The sequence below is a fragment of the Artibeus jamaicensis genome, unplaced genomic scaffold (genome assembly GCF_021234435.1).
Source record: "Artibeus jamaicensis isolate MK-2021 breed Jamaican fruit bat unplaced genomic scaffold, CSHL_Jam_final contig_391, whole genome shotgun sequence".
Lineage (NCBI taxonomy): Eukaryota > Metazoa > Chordata > Mammalia > Chiroptera > Phyllostomidae > Artibeus > Artibeus jamaicensis.
The window spans coordinates 33,042,563-33,062,223 of record NW_026521814.1 but is presented as its reverse complement, the minus strand read 5'-3'; the positions used below and the strand labels follow the sequence as shown (position 1 = coordinate 33,062,223).

Sequence of the window (19,661 nt, the reverse complement as noted above, 5' to 3'; positions counted from 1 at the left end):
CCCTCCAGTGGGTGGACCCAATATCCCAGGATTTGGGTAAAGAAAAGGAAGTAATCCAAGCCGCAGACTTCCTGCATTGCCTTGAAAGGAAAGTGCGGTCTGCCTTTTCTCTGTCCTGTGTTCTGATTTCTATGTTGGTCTTACCTGGTCCGTCCATCAGCCTCACTGCTTGATGAGAAGTCCTAGAAATGAGGAATTTTGGATTGGGAAAAGGCAAATAATCTCCTGTTGCCCTCTCTGTACTGAATTGTTGGGCTTGTCCAAGGGACAAGTTGAAAAGAAGTCAGTACAAAAAGTTGAAAATGTTAGCAAAGATATAACTACTTTGAGTAGTTATGAGTTTAATTCTTGGCTGTCACTAATTGTTGCATGAAATTAGACAATCCCCTTCTTGTGGCTTCAGATTACTTCAAAATGAGAGGAGAGTTGGATTAGCTCAGTGGTCTTTAAATTTGGCTGGTCTTCCGAATTACTTGGAAAACTTTTCTTTTTAACATACCCATCCTGGGGTCTTAACCCTGGCCTACTGAGTCAGAACCCATGGGATCACTGTGAATGTGTTTTTAACAAGTTCCTCAAATGACTGGATTCTGTGATCTCTTAAGTTGCCTTCTTTAATACTGTGATTATTTGGGTTCATATATCTCAACATGTTAAGTATTTTTCAAAAAGGGGAATTCATAGTCTTGATCATACAGAAGTATTCAGGTAATGAATCTTTAGGTTATGTTATCATCATCATCATCATTTTGTTACAGAAAATTTGGGCACTGCAAGTACTGTCCAGCTGTTGCAGGAGGTGGCAAGCCGATTCAGTAAGCTATGTTACCTAATTGGTCAGCATGGAGCCTCACTGAGCAGCTTCCTTCATGGGATAAAGGAAGCCAGGAGCTTGGTCATTCTGAAGCATGCAAGTCTCTTCTTGGATAGTTACACAGAGCAAGTATCCAGTCCCGTGTCATGTTCAGTCTCTGCAGGGTTCTTCTGCCTAGGAGAACAGCTCCTTAATCAGAAGAGACTAGATTAGGGAGAGTGATATAAGGTAATAGAAATTGCAAAGCAGTATTTTAATCTTAAACCAACTATAGTTCTGCATTGCTAAAATTTTAGTTTTCTCTAAGGGGAAAAAGGGTTTTAAAATCTCATATTTCCTTCTATATTCTAGCAGAATGATTGATAGTATACTTTACATAAAATGTAGTATAATAAATATGAATATGTAAAAATTACCTTTACAGAACAAATTTGTTAAGTAAATTATACTAAAATTTGAGGAAATAAGTAACTAAAATTATTTTAAGATTATTGATTGTAAATACGGAGTTGTTCCAATGTCTGGTTTTACTGTTGTGCAAATGGAAGGTTTAAAGACCAAACTGTCTTTAAAATAAAGATATTTCCTTAATAAAACTGAGGATAGTTAAGGTTCTTTTCATGTTTTTCAAGTAAAATATCCCAAATGTATATGAAAATTTAAATATTTCTCCCTTCTTAATTTGAATTTTGACATTATGATGTAGGACATAATTTAAATGTTATTTTAACGTATATTAATTTTTACTGTTGATCTGAAGTATAGGTTTTCTTCTTTGACTGAATACCCTCTAAGGGCCAGGCTCTATGTGAGGCTCCAAGACCACAGCAGCCACAGCTCAGAGGCAATAAAAAGCACCAGCCTCAAGTTCATGTTCTGTTGGTGTTCTGTTTAGGTTATTTATAGTATAGGTAATGTAGGTTTACTATAGAAAACTACGCAAATAAAGATAATCAAAAGATTGTGTCACCCATAACGTTCCATCAGAAATAACCATTGTTAATCATCTTAATGTATTTTTTTAATTTCATATATATGTACAAATAGATGTATGTGATTTTAATTCTAAGGAAAGTTTAATATACTTGAAGCTGTTGTCTGAAAGGAAAAGCCCTGATTGGAGTCTTTTAACTCCTCATCTTTCAGACATAAAAATAATATAATTTGATACTAATTTACTTTTTAAGCTAAATTTTGTTTATGTGAAGGCTTTGGTTTTATTCATATAATTTTTCTTTTTTGACTTATATTCATTGCAGTCTGTTCTTTTTTCTTCTGTTATACTTCAAAATTTATGCTCGAAATGCTTTTCATTTTGATGTCATGGGCTATTTTTAACATAAATTATTCATATAAATGGAGTAAGAAAATTTTATTTGTAAATTAAAAAAATTATTTTTAATTGTGGTAAAATACATGTAACGGAATTTACCATTGCAACTATTTTTAACTGTCTATTACTTTGGGCTGTTTTTGATCCTGCCTTTTCTTTCAAAGGCAGTTGATTCCATTTGCCAGCCCAGGAGTATAGAAAAAATGTACATGGTTCAAAGCATTATGTGAAGACTTAATCTCTAGCAGTAGATCAGTACTTTAACCAACATTTTCTAATGCTGTTTCATTCAGGCTTTTAAAACATATTTTCTTACTGTTTCATCTTTGTTCTTTATTTCTGAAGACTTAATTGGAAAACCTAAAGTGAAGATTAGAAAAGTTTTTCATTAAAAATCCAACAATTTTAATCTTACTTTCTCAAATTTAAGTCACCAAGTAAAATCTACCCGATAAATTCTAGTAACTTCTGCATAACTTTAAGTCTTTTTAAACTTCCTATTATGTTAACATCTTTACTAAAATGGTTTATTTCCTCCCCTGATTATTGTGATTATTGCATGACCTGCCTTTCTCTTCAGTCCTTTATAGTTAGTCAGTGTTGATTTCACAAAAGTGTTGAAACTCATTGGTGAGATACCAAGAAGTATTCGTTCTGGATGCTTGTTCAAAAACTTCAAAGAACTAATATACATTTTAACACTAATGTACATGTGTTTTCTTTTTTGCTGAAGGTATTGTACATCTATTACAAATTTCCTGGTTATGGGAGGATTCCAACTTCTTGCTAAGCCTGCCATGTAAGCATTCTGTTATCCTTCTGTCAACCAAAGGTCATGTTTTAAAGTGTTTTGTGTTTTTGAGTGCCCGTGAATAGCTTTTACTTGATTATTTTACCAAATGAATCAAAATGTAGACTTTTACTAACTCTTATAAAGTATAGGTATTAGTAGCCTCTGATTAATATTGGAAGTAGTATGCTATTGAAAAAGCCACAAGATCTGAGTCTTTCTTTATTGCTACCACATACTACTTCTGGCAGCTCTCTTCACCAAATTGAACTTAACGTTTTCCTCTGAAAAATGAGAATGTGTGTGTGATGCTACATAGAAAAGTGTATAGTGTTGCACAAGTATAATGTTTTTTCATTCAGCTCCTAGAAAAGTAATAAATATCAAGGCCCCTTACATAAGGCCAATCATTCTAAACCGTGCAGTTTCTCAGCAAGTGTTGACATACAACAAAGGCAGGTTAAAAAAATCAGCCAAGTGTTTATGTTAACAGAAAACATTTCAAGTATGCACTCATGACCTGGATTTAATAGATGTTAGTGTCTGCCATGTTTACTTTTGATCTTCTAAAGGGAACACTTAATATTTCACCATTAAATATGATTGCCTTAGATTTTTTGATAAACATCATTTGTAGAGTTTAAAAGCTCTCTTCTATTCCTAAAAGTTGAATAGGATTGATTTTTTAAATATTAAAAGTAAATTCATTGGTCTTTATGTTTTTTACATGTTGCTGGATTTAATTTACTAATATTTCATATTTTTGCATCTTAAATGAATATGAGATGTTCTTTCTTTCACCCAATTTTGGTGAAGGGATTGCACTAGCAATTATAAAATGAGTTGCAGAGCTTTCTCTCTTTTTCTGTTTTCTGGAATAGTTTGCATGAGATTGCAATTATCTGTATTTGGAAGATTTGGTAGAATTCGTCTGTAAAAATGTGTGGCCTTCATGGGGTGTTTCCTGTAGGAAGTTTTTAAACTACTGATTTGGTTTCCTTTTTTTTAAAAGATTTATTTATTTATTTTTAGAGAGAGGGGAAGGGAGGGAGCCAGAGAGGGAGAGAAACATCTGTTGGTTGCCCTGACTGAGGACCAAACTCTCAACCCAGGCATGCGCCCTGTCTAGGAATTGAATAGACAGCCTTTCACTTTGTGGAATGATGCCCAACTAACTGAGCCACACCGGTCAGGGCCTGATTTGGTTTCTTTAATGAATAGATATGTTCAGGTCTTTATTTCTTCTTATGGCTTTAATTATTTTATTTCAATTTTACTGGAAAATTGATTATTGCACCTTTGTTTTCAAATTTATTAGCATATTATTCCTATGATTGTCTTAAGATATTTTCACCTCCATAGTAACTGTAGCTGTGCCCCTTATTTTTATTCATAATATTTATTTGAACCTTTTATCTTTTTATCCTGGTCAGTCTTTTCAGAAGTTTATCCCTTCTCATTATTCTTTTCAAAAATTGTGCTTTAGTTAATACTTTCTTTGTTTTATACTTCATTAACTTCTGCTTTTTATCTCCTTCTGCTTTCTTTGTGTTCACCTTCTAACTTCTTGAGTTAGCACTTAGTTTGGTAATTTTTCAATCTTTTTAATATTTCTAATGTGTTTAACAGATTTTATTTATTTACTTGTAGAGAGAGGGAAAGGGAGGAAGAAAGAAAGAGAGAGAAACATCATACTGACCAGTTGCTTCTTACATGCTCCTAACCAGAGACCTGGCCTGCAACCCAGGCATGTGTCCCAACCAGGGAATCGAACTGGTGACCTTTTGCAGGATGATGCCCAACCCATTGAGCCACACCAGTCAGGGCTCTAAGTACTTATATAAGGTTATAAATTTTCCTCTAAGTGTTGCTTTAGCTTTATTTTTAAAGTTTTGATAGATTTCAGTAATAATTTTTTTAAAATTGCCATCATGATTTCTTCTTCACTTCCTATCATGTGCTCATTTATTTGTAAAATATAGGGATTTGGCCTTCATTTTTTAATGACAGGTTAAGAGTGTTATATTTTAACCTTATGTAGTAATTTTTAAATCCTTGCTCTTACTATTTTGTAAATATTAATATGATGACACCATCTCTACTCTTTTACTTTCAGCCTTTCTACATTGTATTATGATATTTTTGTATATTTCTTGTAAGCAACAGATGGATAGACTTATTACTTTGGTATTTTTTCAGTTGTCTATATATTATAATGATTAAAAGTGTAGGTGGAGGACTTCCGCCAAGATGGAGGCATAGGTGGAGACGCCGTGCTTTCTCACACAACCAAGTTTAGAGACAACTAAATATGAGCAATACAAAACACAGCCAGAACACAGAAAATTGAACTTTTCAGAAGTCTGATAACAATAAATTCTTCTGCCTGACTGGTAAGAGGGGTGAAACCAGCAGCTGGTGGAGCAAGGTTGCACAGGAAAACTCGGTCAAACGGTCTCAGGCACACGGAATCCAGGCACAGGGGTGGACCTAATGAGCGACCGAGTGAGCCACCTCGGGGAAACAGCGAGGGAGCAGGGCTGCTAGTTGACTGTGGTCGCGCATTCGTGCGCAGATAGACAACTGAGGGAGTGGGAGATTGCACGCGACCCAGCAGGCCCCACTGGCGAGCGGCAACGGAGGGTGCTGCCATTTCCCCACTCTGACCCCGCCTCCACATACACAGCATCATAACCCAGCAACCTGAGTGGCCCTGCCCTTGGGAACCACCTAAGGCTCTGCTCCTCACCCAGCAGCGCAAAATAGCAGAGGGGGTCGCCATTTCCCCACTCTGACCACACCCCCATATATAGCGTCACAACCCAGCGACCTGGGAGTCCAAGGCTCTGCTCCTCAAACTTAATGGGCGCAAACAGACCAAAAATGGCTCAGGACGATCTCAGAGCCCCAGAGCCTATAAATCTAAGCAATGAAGAAATAACAAAATTCTCAGACGCACAGTTTAAAACACTGGCAATCAGGATCCTCACAGAACTGGTTGATTATAGCCACAAATTAGACAAACATATGAAGGCGAAACTAATTGAAATGAATGGAATTGCACAGGAAACCAATAGCGATGAAAAGGAAACTGGGACTCAAATCAATGGAGTGGACCAGAAGAAAGCAAATAATGGCCAAACAGAAAAGAGTGAAGAAGCAAGAATTCAAAAAAATGAGAGTCTTAGGAACCTCCAGGACATCTTTAAAACGCTCCAACATCCAAATTATAGGGGTACCAGAAGGGGGAAAGGCACAGCCACAAGTGGAAAACTTATTTGAACAAATAATAAAAGAGAATTTCCCCAATCTGGCAAAGGAAATAGACTTCCAGGAAATCCAGGAAGCTCAGAGAGTCCCAAAGAAGTTGGACCCAAGAAGAAACACACCAAGGCACACCATAATTATATTAGCCAAGATTAAAATGAAGGAGAGAATCCTAGAAGCAGCAAGAAATAAGGGGACAGTTACCTACAAAGGAGTCCCCATCAGACTGTCAGCTGATTTCTCAAAAGAGACCTTGCAGGCAAGAAGGGCCTGGAAAGAGGTATTCCAAGTCATGAAATCCAAAGACCTATATCCAAGATTGCTCTATCCAGCAAAACTTTCATTTAGAATGGAAGGACAGATAAAGTGCTTCTCAGATAAGATCAAATTCAAGGAGTTCATCATCACCAAGCCCTTATTATATGAAATGTTAAAGGGACTTATCTAAGAAAAAGAAGATAAAAAAGATGAACAGTGAAAGAACAGCAAACTCACAGTTATTAACAACCACACCTTAAAACAAAAGTAAACTAAGAGGACAGCTAGATCAGGAGTGAACCATAGAAATGAAGATCACATGGAGGGTTAGCATTAGGGGAGTGGGAGGAGGAGAAGGGGGGAGAAGGTACAGAAAATAAGTAGCATAGACAGTAGATAGAAAATGAGGGGGGCAAGAATAGTATGGGAAATATAGAATCTAAAGAACTTGAGACCATGGTCATAAACTAAAGGGGGGGTAATGGTGGGGACGGAGGGGTAGGGTGCAGGGGAATGAAGGGGGGAATAGAACAACTATAATGGCATAATCAATAAAAAAAGTGTAGGTAGAATGCTGAATCTTGAAGAAATAGGAGAAAATGACTGCCAAAGCAATAATTAAATGAAGCAGAAAGAAATTGAATAGTTATTTTACAAATAGTAATTCCTGGAGAAAAGCAAGTTTAATTACAAGAGAATGCAAAATTGGTGGATACTTGTGGCAATTTAAATGGTGAAGCTTCTGGGCTTAAAGGACTGGCAGTTGCTGACCCTGGTGCCTTATTTTACTTTATTGTTAACCTTCCTCTGGTGTTTCAGAGTTAAGTTCATAGTTCTGTACTTAAGAGTTGACCTGACTTCTTAAGTGAGAGCAGTTCAATCAGGTGATATAAATGAAAGGTGCTGGCTAAAGCCTGGGCAGAGGGAGAGCAGTGAATGGATGCTGGCTGACTCTGGGCCTTGGCAGCGGATGTTGAATCTGGATTTGGGCAGCATTTCCCAAGCAGTGGTTTATGAACCCCAGGGTTTTACATAGCTAAAGGCAGTAATGATGTGTTTTTTCAACATCTACTTATGAAGTCAATATTTAAAATTATTTTAAAGTATTTATTTGAAAAGAGCACAGTGTGAGAGCCTCTAGAGCACAGCGGGTGCGCCCAGGTGGCAGCTGTGGATCTTGGATAATAAGGCTCAAGCTCTGATCACTTAGCCGGTTTATCACTTAGCTGCTTGCTTCAAGCTAGCCCAGTGGTTTGGTCATTCTCCAGGGTTAATAATAATAGTATTATTAGTGTTGTAAAATATGCATAACATGGTACTTACCATTTTACCTTTCCTAAGTGCACATTTCTGTGCCATCAAGTATATTCACATGGTGTTATGAACCATCACCATTACCTATAAACAAAACTTTTTTTAGCATCCCCAACAAAAACTTTGTACCCATTAAACAATAACTTACCTTTCCTCTCTCTACACAGCCCTTAATAACCAATATTCTGTTTCCTGTCTATGAATTTGCCTATTCTATAAGTGAAATCATACATTTGTCCTTTTGTGTATGACTTATTTCCCTAAGCATAAGGCTTTTGAGGTTATCTATATTGTTGAAAACACCAAAATTTTATTCCATTATATGGCTGAATAATATTTTGTTGTATATACACAACGTATTTTGTTTATCCATTCATCTTTTTTTTTTCTTTAGCAGTGTGTGATTGCCTCTCATGCGTTCCCTACTGGGGACCTGGCCTGCAACCCAGGCATGTGCCCTGACGGGGAATCGAACCAGCGACCCTTTGCTTCACAGGCCCATGCTCAATCCACTGAGCTACACCAGCCAGGGCTCCATTCATCTTTTGATGGACACTTGGAAAGCAGTATTGCCCCGTTCGATCAAAAACTCCCAAGAGAAGAAAGAGAAGCTAAGCAGAGGATCTGGTTCAGATTTCCTTAGAGCCTATTAGGGCCCCTGTTGGGAAAGACTGTAGGCAAGGAAATGAGTGAGTCCTGAGAAGTAATAGGGTTCCCAAGAGTTGGAACATTTCTGAATAGTACAGGGCATTTGGGAGAAATGTGGGCAGGGGGTGTGTGCACCATGTAGAACCCCCTCCTCTCGGGAGCAGGTGAGAGCAGAACACTTCTGAGAGGCACAAGCGAGTGTCCTCGGACGAGCTCAGCCACAGAACATGGAGGTGGAAGTAGGAACATTCTCACAAGCCACGTATGAATAAAAATCTGGGCCATGTGCTCCAGAGCACTCCCTTAGATCTCTTAATTGCATTATAAAAGAATCCAATTTGTGCCATTAAACTTTTGGGTTCTTGGAAGTTATTACACATTTTTCCATCCTTCTGCAATAGTATGTCATAATTTCCGAGTTAAACATATCTTTATTTCATAGTTCTTTAAGGGATTATATCTTCAGGTAGGATAATCATAGTTCTTTAAGGGATTATAAAATGATTCATTCTTGCCTTATAGTCTTCTTGTGTGACATTGTCTTATTTGAGGCCTTGTAGCTAAGAATTATAGTATAAGTCTTGTAAAGCACTCAGGGCCTGGCACGCAATTATTGCTCATTAAGTGGCAGATACTTAATATTCTGTCACACTGATTCTTGCTTTTTTATAAAAGTATTTTGGTCTAGTGAGTATAGTCTCAGTGGGCGATGATCAGCATTAAAATCCGCAGTAAAATTTTAATGAAGGACTTAGGTATAAAATTGAATATAAAACTAAATGCTGGCCTGGCTGGTGTGGCTCAGTGGATTGAGCGCCGGCCTGCGAACTGAATGAATGGTCACTGGTTTGATTCCCAATCAGGGCACATGCCTGGGTTGTGGGCCAGGTCCCCAACTGGGGGCGTACAAGAGGCAACAGATCAATGTCTCTCTTGTACATTAATGTTTCTCTCCCTCTTTCTCCTCTCTTCCCCCTCTCTAAAAATAAATAAAATCTTATTTAAAGAAAACCTAAATGCTGGCTTCAGCTTTAAAGTGCTTTTGAAGAGCGCAGCATTGAAATCTTTGCATATCATTTGCTTTATTATTTTCTATTAATTATAGAACTGGTACCTATATTTTTTATAACTCTTCCTGTAATAAATTTAAATTTAGGTGATCAATAATTGAAGAATAAAGAAAGAAGTTAGAAGTATTTTAATACTATTTCATTCCAGTTTTGTTGGAGCAAAGAGCTTTGTTTTTCCTCCAGTATTTCTCTTTAGCCCAGCTGATTAGAGCAATTAGCCTTGCCTTTTATCGCTAAGACTTTTGGCTTGGAAATTAATAGGTAATGATATTAGCTGGTCTCCAGTTACTCCCTGAAACTGGGATGCATGATTTATTTTCTAGACTATGAGGCACAAGTCTGTGGTTAACCATCTTTGTTATAGAATTACTATTCTATAATTTGCTAGTTTTCATACTTAAAATATCTCATACACAGGGAAATTGTTCTAATTATATCTGGCTTATTTTATTGTATTCATCATCTACTATTTTATAGCACCTAAAAATGTGAAAAATGTGAAAAAGGTAGGATCTAGTGAAATGCTTTTAATCGATTTCATGCATGTTGTCATTACCAAAATGATTAGCTGAATCTCTTTTTTTTTTCTACTTTCAGTGATTTCCTAAATAAAAACCAGGAGCTGTTGCAAGATTTATCAGAAGTGACTGACGAAAACATGCAGTTGATAGAAATACTGAATACTTTGTTTTTCTTGCCAACCAGACGACTTCATAATTACGCAGAAGTTCTGCTGAAGCTTGCTACTTGTTTTGAAGTGGTAAGCTCCCATGGATACCCTCTTTGAACACTTCGGAAACCAAGGGTTATATTTTGTTTGTCTGGATTATACCACCCCACAGTCTGGAACTCCACTAATTTAATATCTCTATATTTTTAATAACTTTATTTTTCTTAATAAAGGGAAATGAAAGAAAAACATATAACTGTAGGTAAATCTAGTTTTCTTTGCTGTGGATTTACTTTCAGGATGTTGTCAAGATGAATTTTATGAAACTGTTCTAAAGTCGATAGCCAAGTATGAGTGCTACTCATTGAGTAGTTGTCAAAGTTTATTGAGTGCACACCGAGGACAAGTCAGTAGAGCTCTTTACAACCCTGGCTTTCTGTATAAACAACACACACCTGTAAGGCAGTGGAGTTAACACCTGGCCTAGACTCAGGCTAGATTCATACCAGGTATCTGGGTCACCTGGGCATGTGCTGTGAGAAATCACAGTGTTAGAGGATGTCCTCATGTGTTAACTGGCCTACTTTCTATATAAAGTTAGGCAGAAAATCCTAGCAAATTAGCACTACTCTAGTATGTGGGTATATGATAAAGCAGGTCCTAAGACATTTACCTTTGAAATTGTACTGAAATGTGTCGTGTAGTTTCATTTCCTGTCTGAAGGGCTCCAGAGAAGCTATCATGACTTCAGGGTTCCTTATAGTTTAGAATCTTTTTAATCTTTAAGTCTCTGTCTCCTTATCTGGATAGATTTCAGTCTCCAGAGCTGATGTGGGCTTCCTACATTTGATCATACTCAAACTGCAGCCCTGCAGGTCTTTTCTTCAGTTTCACCCGAACAGGCTTAGTGTTAGCAGTGGAGGTTTGAGCTAGATACATGACCCAATGAGATACAGATTTTACCTTAATGTATCCTCAATTAATTAAAAAATCATCCCTCCTAGATCAACTTGGAATGTTCAAAGAGTCTGATACTGTACTATTTCCAGTCTCAATGTCTGAATTCTGTGTAAAAAATCCAGACTCCACAATCAGATGCCCATTTTTGTTTCATCTACCCTGTGTCCTTCATGTTAGTTCAGATTCCCTGGAGGTGGCACTCATATGCTTTATATTTTTTTCCTGAAACACCCCTATCTCCATCCTCTATGTGGGAAACCTTCAAGACCTGGGTCAAAAGTCTTTTTTTTTTTTTTTTTTAATGAAAATGAAGCCCTCTTTGACTGTACCACACTTCCTTCCTTTCCCATCCCTTAATAATTAGTTACTCCCTCCTCTATGCTTTGCTACTACTTTATCTCTCCGTTATTTTCTTATCACATTATGCCAGTGATCTTTAACCAGAGTTGAGGATCAGAATCATCTGTTGAAGTTTTTTCAAAACACATGACTATGTTCTGTCAGTTCAAATGGTCATTTATTAAGTTTAAGATACAATTTAGATATATATATATATAAACATAACTAGGTAAAAATAATACCTAATATTTACTAAATGCACTTCATGTGTCAGGTACTGTTCTAAGTATGATATGTATATCTATTCAATCCCCACATTAACCCTGTGAAGTAGATATTATTATTACCTCCTTTTGCAGACAAGAGGATTGAGGCACAGCTGAGAATTGGTAGAGCTAGAATTCATGTCCATTCACTCTGGCAGCAGAGTCTGTTCTTTTCACTTTACTATGTTGTCTTTTCTGATAGATAATCTGTTAACAAAACCACTGCATTGTTCTGGTACGCTGTGTTTTTCTATCTTCTCTGCCTAGTTATAAGTTCCTAGAACACAGACATTGTACCTTACTTATTTTTTTATCCCTAGAACTCAACAGAATACTCTATTTGTGGTAGAAACCATTAAATGTTTCTTAAACGAAAGGAAAAAAAGAATATCATTGACCCCAAAAAGCATTGGGGAATGTAAAATAATTACTCATGAGCATACAAGATCATCCTTTCATCTCACCTTCTGCCCACTCCCCACAAGGCCCAGCAGTTATACCCTGTCTCATGACTGGTTCTGCAGACCCCTGAGGATTCCAGAGACCCATGCAGGAGGGCTGCAAGGTCCAGCTGTTCTCAGGACAGTGCTAAGACATTTGCTTTTCTCACTGTGCTGTCATTTGCACTGACAGTGTGAAGTAAAGATGAGGAAAACTGCTGGCTCCCGGGCATGAATCAAGATGGAGGCACCAACTGTAGTCATAGTCGTTGTGTTCTTTGTTGCCATGTATTTGCCGTTAAAAAAACAAATAAAAAAACATGCAGTTTCACTTAGGAATTCTTTTTCTATTTTTAAATTAAAAAATCTAATTATAGTTGACATACAATATAATAACTGGTTTTAAATATACAACAGTGATTAGATATTTACTAACTTACAAAATGATCACCCTGAATATTCTCTTAAGAATAATCTTGGCCCTGGCTGGTGTAGCTCAGTGGATTGAGCACAGGCCTGCGAACCAGACAATCGCAGTTCGATTCCCAGTCAGGGCACATGCCTGGGTTGCAGGCTGGTTCCTTGCAGGCCAGTTCCCAGCAGGGGATGCACAAAAGGCAACCATACATTGATGTTTCTCTCCCTCTCTCCATCCCTTCCCCTCTAAAGATAAATAATAAAATCTTTTAAAAAATTTTTAAAAAAGAATAATCTTGATGAAACAGTAAAAATTAATCTTATTTAACTTCAACCATGGAGTATACATTTTTTATTGTTGTGTAATTGACATACCACATTATATTAGTTTCAGATTATAGCATGATGTTTTGAGATATGTGTATATTGCAGATTATCACCACAGTAAGGCTAGTTAACATTCATCACCATGCATAGAAGTATACAGCTTTCTAATATTCTGCATGATGAAATGGGAAGTCCACTTAAAGCAGCCCTGCTGCATACCAAAGTATGGAGTTTTCTCAAGGAAGAGTACAAGATGGTGATTGTTTGAGTTGAGAGCTACTGTTTTTTTTAAACTTGAAAGAACAGTTAAACGTTTCAGATTTGGTTTTTTGACAGATATTTTCTCAAAATTGAGTTCATGATGAGCCTGTCACTTCAAGGAGAAAACTGACAGTATTTGTTGCCAGTGATAACATCTTGACTTTTAAACAAAAAGTAAAATGTGGAAAATATGTTCATATCACTGTGAGCCTGGCAGTTTCCCAGCACTTAAAGTGATGAGATTGGCAATATTAACTAATGTGATTTTGTGTCAACATTTGGAAGGTCTGCATAACTCAGTGAACCAATAGCCAAATGTCCAATCTACACATTATAAAATCATGCATGGATAAGAGTTCTATTCAAAATGTAAGATGGACCAGTGGGTTTTTATGTAACAGGATACAAAAAGTTCACTCAATGTAGCTTCAGATTCTGCATTTCAGCTACTCTTTAAGAAATTATGGCACAAGTTTTGGTACAGTTTCAAAGGAGTCTCCCCATGATTATTTGAAATGGCTATTAAAATACTCCTCACTTTCCCAACTATATATTTTTATAAAGCCAGTTTTTTTCATATATTCAACCATAAAAGATTAAATGCAGTGACAGAAATGGAAATCCAGCTGTCATCTTTTAAGCCAGACAATAAAGAGATTTGGAAAAAAATGTAGAAAAATGCCACTTTTCTCACTAGACAGTTTTTGAAAATACAGTTATTTTTAATTTAAAACGTTACTGTATTTGAAGATATTTTTATTTCTCAACTATATCTTCAAATGTGGTAAATATCAATAGATGTAACCCACATAAGCAAAATAGAGGAATACTGAGACCAAAACATTTGAGAATTTCTGGTCTATCCTGAGTTCTCTGATTCTCTCCTCACTGGTACTGGCCAGTTTGTTTCTTTTCCCCTTGAGTTACTTCTCTGTTTCCTATGTACCTGTATGTCACAGTTTCCTGGGACCAAGGTGCTTTTGTTTAGCTGTACTTAGTGTACCATGTCTATCCTTAGGCTGGATTTCCTCTCTAAATTTAATAATGTGCATCCAAACCACACTGAGGCTACAGAATCCGGACAATTGTTTTATATTATTTTTCCCTCCTTTAATATATTGGCCTCCAGACATCTCCAGAATACCAGAAACTGCAGGATTCCAGTTCTTGTTATGAGTCTCTTGCTCTCCATCTCGGCAGGAAAAGGAAGGAAGCAGAATACACACTGGGCTTCTGGAAGACCTTTCCTGGAAAAATGACGGTAAACCATGCCAATTGTCATTACCTCAGCAAACAGTAGGCACCTGTCATCGTTTCCTTCATCCCTCACTTGTTCATGATAATAATGCTTTAATGAGCCCCTTTCTAAGGGCGGCCTAAGGACCACACCGATGGGTGTTCGAAACACCAACACCCTTCCTCATTCCTAGGAATTCTCTCTGAATTCGTATCTCACTTTCCTTCGTTTCTGTCTTCTTCTTAATCTCCTTCCGGTGCTATTTTTTATGAAATGTTTGGATTATATTTAATCTTAGGTTTAACACCAAGCTAAGCTATGACCAACAGATTGCTCTAAATGTGATTTGTATATTTTTCATTTTCTCTCTTTGCGTATCAAGGTAATTTTGATTATTTGATTTTATATTTGTTTTTAATTCCAGGATTCCTTAAGGAAGCCAGAGCGTCGACTGCTGTGTGAGAGCAGTAACCGAGCCCTCTCTCTGCAGCATGCCGGGAGGTTCTCTGTGAACTGGTTCATTCTCTTTAACGATGCCCTGGTCCATGCCCAGGTGGGCCAGATTCCTAACCTTAAAAAAGGCACTGGAAAGTGGAGTGCTATACTTACTTAATCAATTTTACAATCAGTTTGCGTTACAATCTGTTGTGATTTTGCTGCAGCTGTTGAATAAACAAGAATGTTTAGCTTGCATCTGGTATGAGACAGATTTCAGGGAGCTTTTTCAGTTTACATCTTGGAAATGAGTATCAGCCATGTGACAGGGAGCATGCAAGAGACATGGGGAGCCCCATTAGGATCAGCTATTTTATGGGAACTCTTTGGCTGAGATGGTGACACCCTTGTGGACTTAGCCATTTGGAACAGGTTATCCAGCAGAGACCCCAGGGCCCACATGGGCGTTCTCAGATGTGTCTCCATGTTCTTTGTTTCAGTTCTCCACGCACCATGTTTTCCCTTTGGCCACACTATGGGCAGAGCCACTTTCTGAAGAAGCCGGTGGTGTGTAAGTGTGTCCTCCCCCGCCTGCACCCTAATTCTTTCCCTCTGTTACCCAGGTTGTTTCCTTAGACATGAAAAAAAGCTCAGGAGGCCTCCCCGTTCTGCAGGCTCACCCTCCCAGCATGTAGACAGTAAAGTGGCCTGTTGTGGCAGTCACGACAGATCAGAGGTGGCGGAAGGGCGTCTCCATTGCTTACATCCCCATTACTCAACACAGAGCAGAGTAACTTTCTATTCTGGGACCCAAACCCAGGACACAACTGCATTGTGTTTAATTGACTTATGCTCTTCTCGAAATAAACAAGTTGCTTTTCATGTTTGAGAATTGATATTGTGATGACAAGTTGTCATACCTACTGGTATTTATCCATATGAATGTTTTAGGAATGGCTTAAAGATAACTACACCTGAGGAGCAGTTCACTCTCATTTCATCAACACCCCAGGAAAAGGTTAGTTAATTGTAGTATTTTCTTTGTCTTTGACGTAAATATTCCTGTCTCTAATGGTTGTAAAGGAGAGAAAAATAATACTTGCTTGGCTACTGATCCATAATTATGTCAGATAAATCACCATTAACCTAAGACTGTAGGCTTTTTGGTTTGTTTTTGTTTTTGTTTTTTTGATGTGACTTTATTTTAAACATAGAGCAGTGAATTCCAAGAGCCAACCAGCATTACCTAATTAATAAGGAAAGCATTAGAAGACACAAAAATTATTCACACCAAGGAAAACTATCAGGATTTAGAGCGGCGCTTGATGAGTTATTGCCTTAAGCCTATTTGTACATTTTGCCCCTAGACTAAATGGCTACGGGCTATAAGCCAAGCTGTGGATCAGGCTTTGAGGGGGTCATCTGATCTTCCACCTTATGGAGGCGGCAGCAGCATTCAGAGGCAGGAACCACCCATTTCTCGAAGTGCTAAATACACTTTCTACAAGGATCCTCGCCTGAAGGACGCAAGCTATGATGGACGTTGGTTTTCAGGGAAGCCTCACGGCAGGTGAAAACATTAAAGATCTATGGCTGAGTGAGGATGATAGTCTAATTACTGAGAAAGGAGTGATTATCTGAGACGTTAATTGACATGTACTATTCTTTGCTTACACATTTCAGAGGGGTTTTGAAGTGGCCAGATGGCAAGACGTACTCTGGCACGTTCAGGAGTGGCTTGGAAGATGGGTAAGAAAATCGTGTAAAACACGAGGGTAAATTCAACTTCAGTCACAAATTAATGGTATTTTGTGGTCAGAGTTATTTTCAAAACAAGTAGTAGATTTTTGTTTTTGTTTTTTAGGAAGACACACCTTGTACTAGGGCCTATAATGCAGATGTGTGAACAAGAAGAAAGCTAGGAACCTAGGATGCAGCCTCGATTTACCTAGAGCAGATCATTTACCTTGACAGCCATGTGGTCTCGAATTACACAGCCTTGCATCTATTAAAACGGGACTGTGTTTTCAGTCCACATCTCAGTTGTAGAGACTGAGAACCTTGGGCAACAGTGATGGTGAGACTGTTGAGATAGCATTGCCCTCTTTACACAAAGGACATACAGAAATTTTCCTTTCAGAAATTTTAAATCATTTAATTTCTGTGATATGCTAAAGGGACAGTCTCCTATGTGATATATTATCTTAATGGTACTGAATGGCATTATTTTTGTATAAGCTTGTCATATTTTCTAACCTTTAGATATATTTACATGATAAATTTATGGCAATAAAGTATTTTGTATTGTGTTAGAGAAGTAACTTATTTTATGATAAGGATTACCATATATTTAGGTAGGATAGGTGATTTTTTTGTGTGTGCGATAATGTAAGTTTTTGTGATATCTTTTATTTTTTATTTTATTTTATCTTAAATATATGTTATTGACTATACTCTTACAGTTGTCCCATTTTTTCTTCTCTTTATTACCCTTTGCCCTGCATCCCCTCTCTCACTAGCATTCCCTACCCCCTTAGTTCGTGTCCGTGGGTTGTACATATAAGTTCTTTGGCTGCTCCATTTCCTAGACTATTCTTAACTTCCCCGTCTATTTTGTGCCTACCAATTATGCTTCTAATTCCCAGTACCTTTTCCCCCGCTCTCCCTGCCAGCACTGATAACCCCCCCATGTGAACTACATTTTGTGATACTGTTCCTGTTCTAGTTGTTTGCTTAGTTTGTTTTTGTTTTCATTTTTTAGGTTCAGTTTTGACAGCTGTGAGTTTGTTGTCATTTTACTGTTCATAGTTTTGATCATCTTCTTAGAGAAGTCCCTTTAACATTTCATATAATAAGGGCTTGGTGATGGTGAATTCTTTTAACTTGACCTTATCTGGGGAGCACTTTATCTGTCCTTCCATTCTAAATGATAGCTTTGCTGGATAGAGCAATCTTGAATGTAGGTCCTTGCCTTTCATGACTTCAAATAGTTCCTTCCAGCCCCTTCTTGCCTACGATGTTTCTTTTTAGAAATCAGCTGATAGTCTAATGGGAACTTCTTTTCAGGTAACTGTCCTTTTCTCTTGCTGCTTTTAAGGTTCTCTCCTGGTCTTTAATCTTGGGTAACTTAATTATGATGTACCTTGGTGTGTGCTTCCTTGGGTCCAACTTCTTTGGGATTCTCTGAGCTTCCTGGACTTCCTGGAAGTCTTACTTCCTTTGCCAGGTTTGGGAAGTTCTTCATTATTCAAATAAGTTTTCAACTTTTTGTTCTTCTTTTCCTTCTGGTTCCTTCTCCAACACCCCTATGATTTGGATGTTGGAATGCTTAAAATTGTCTTGGAGGTTCCTAAGCTTCTCATTTTTTTGAATTCTTGTTTATTTATTCTGTTCTGGTTGAATGTTTATTTCTTCCTTCTGCTCCAAATTGTTGATTTGAGTCCCAGTTTCCTTCCCATCACTATTGGTTCCCTGTACATTTTCCTTTATTTCACTATGCAGAGCCTTCACTTTTTCCTCTATTTTGCAACCATACTCAGCCATTTCTTTGAGCAGTCCGATTACCAGTGGTTTGAACCCTGCAACTGATAGGTTGGCTGGCTATCTCTTCCTTGCTTAGTTCTACTTTTGGAGCTTTGATCTGTTCTTTCATTTGTGTCATACTTTTTGTCTCAGTGCACCTGTTAAGTAGTAAGGGGCAGGGCCTTACGTATTCACCAGGGTGGGGCAACCCACATTGCTGTATTGTGCTGTATGTGGGAGAGGGGTCAGAGAGGGAACAGTGCTGTTTGCTTGGCTATTGTCCCACTTTCAGACATGTCCCCCACTACCCACAAGCAAATTGGGCCCCTCTGGTGCTGATTCCCAGGTGGGTGGGCTTGTGTACATTCTAGATCCCTGTGGGTCTCTCCAGTGAACTCTTTTGTGAGGCTGAGAGTTTCTCCTTCCACTGCACCTTCCACAGATTCTTATAGCCAGAGGTTTTGAGGCTTTGTTACCCTGCTCAGGAACTCTGGGTTGCACAGTCTGTCTTGCTCCTGTGTGATACCTTTTAATTTCCTTTTACTAAAACTTTACAATGAGAAGAGACTTTAGATAACCTGATTTATGCCCTTACTATAGAGTTGAAGGAACTGGGTACCAGGACCTTGTTGCCCAACATGATGTGACTAGTAAGTGGCAGAGATAGGTCTAGGACCAGGTTTTCTGTTTTTCATTGGACTTGGGATAAAACATTTAATCTCTCTGTGTAGTGGGGTTGATATCCTACTCCTCTAAGATTTGCCAAGTAGCTTAGGTAGTAGATACAGCTTAAACCAAGACTCCATATACCCCTTTCCTCCTGTGGGTAAATCTTTTCCCTTTTCTCCGTGTTATAATGTTTACAAGTGTGTACATATAAAAGGTGAATAGGTCATAAATGCATCTTCTGCCATTTTTTATTCTCCTCTGCAGGTATGGAGAATACCGAGTCCCAAACAAAGCACTAAACAAAGAAGACCATTATGTGGGCCATTGGAAAGAAGGAAAAATGTGTGGTCAGGGAATCTATAGGTAATAACATCGGAAATGTTGTTGGACTGGCGCTGCTTTTTCCGAGAATCATGTAAACTTAAATGTCTGTGTAGCCAAAAATTTCAAGGAGTAAATTTTACTTATTCTTTTTATGGCTGAAACTGCATGAAGTCTTATTTTAAAGTTCCCCTCATCTATCATAAGGTGAAGATACTAGGCTATTATTTAGTTCTTAGCAAAACCGTGCAAACCTTACAAACCCTAACTTTCTCATAAATTCTCCTAAATATCTTGCCTATA

The 19,661-nt window shown here is 37.8% G+C and overlaps 1 protein-coding gene across 6 annotated transcripts in view; it reads left to right on the top strand.

Moving 5' to 3' along the window:
- Positions 1–19,661, top strand: part of ALS2 (alsin Rho guanine nucleotide exchange factor ALS2) — a 77,441-nt gene that overhangs the window by 39,704 nt on the left and 18,076 nt on the right. For 5 of the 6 annotated variants that reach the window (XM_053665102.1, XM_053665099.1, XM_053665097.1 and 2 more), the window contains 10 exons: positions 759–939; positions 2,881–2,946; positions 10,092–10,254; positions 14,304–14,435; positions 14,836–14,964; positions 15,347–15,417; positions 15,798–15,864; positions 16,214–16,416; positions 16,530–16,595; positions 19,302–19,400. In XM_053665102.1, the coding sequence (XP_053521077.1) occupies positions 759–939; positions 2,881–2,946; positions 10,092–10,254; positions 14,304–14,435; positions 14,836–14,964; positions 15,347–15,417; positions 15,798–15,864; positions 16,214–16,416; positions 16,530–16,595; positions 19,302–19,400 (1,177 nt within the window). Of the gene's footprint in view, positions 1–758; positions 1,043–2,880; positions 2,947–10,091; positions 10,255–14,303; positions 14,436–14,835; positions 14,965–15,346; positions 15,418–15,797; positions 15,865–16,213; positions 16,417–16,529; positions 16,596–19,301; positions 19,401–19,661 lie in introns of those variants that run through there. The other variant, XM_053665103.1, reaches the window with a different exon arrangement.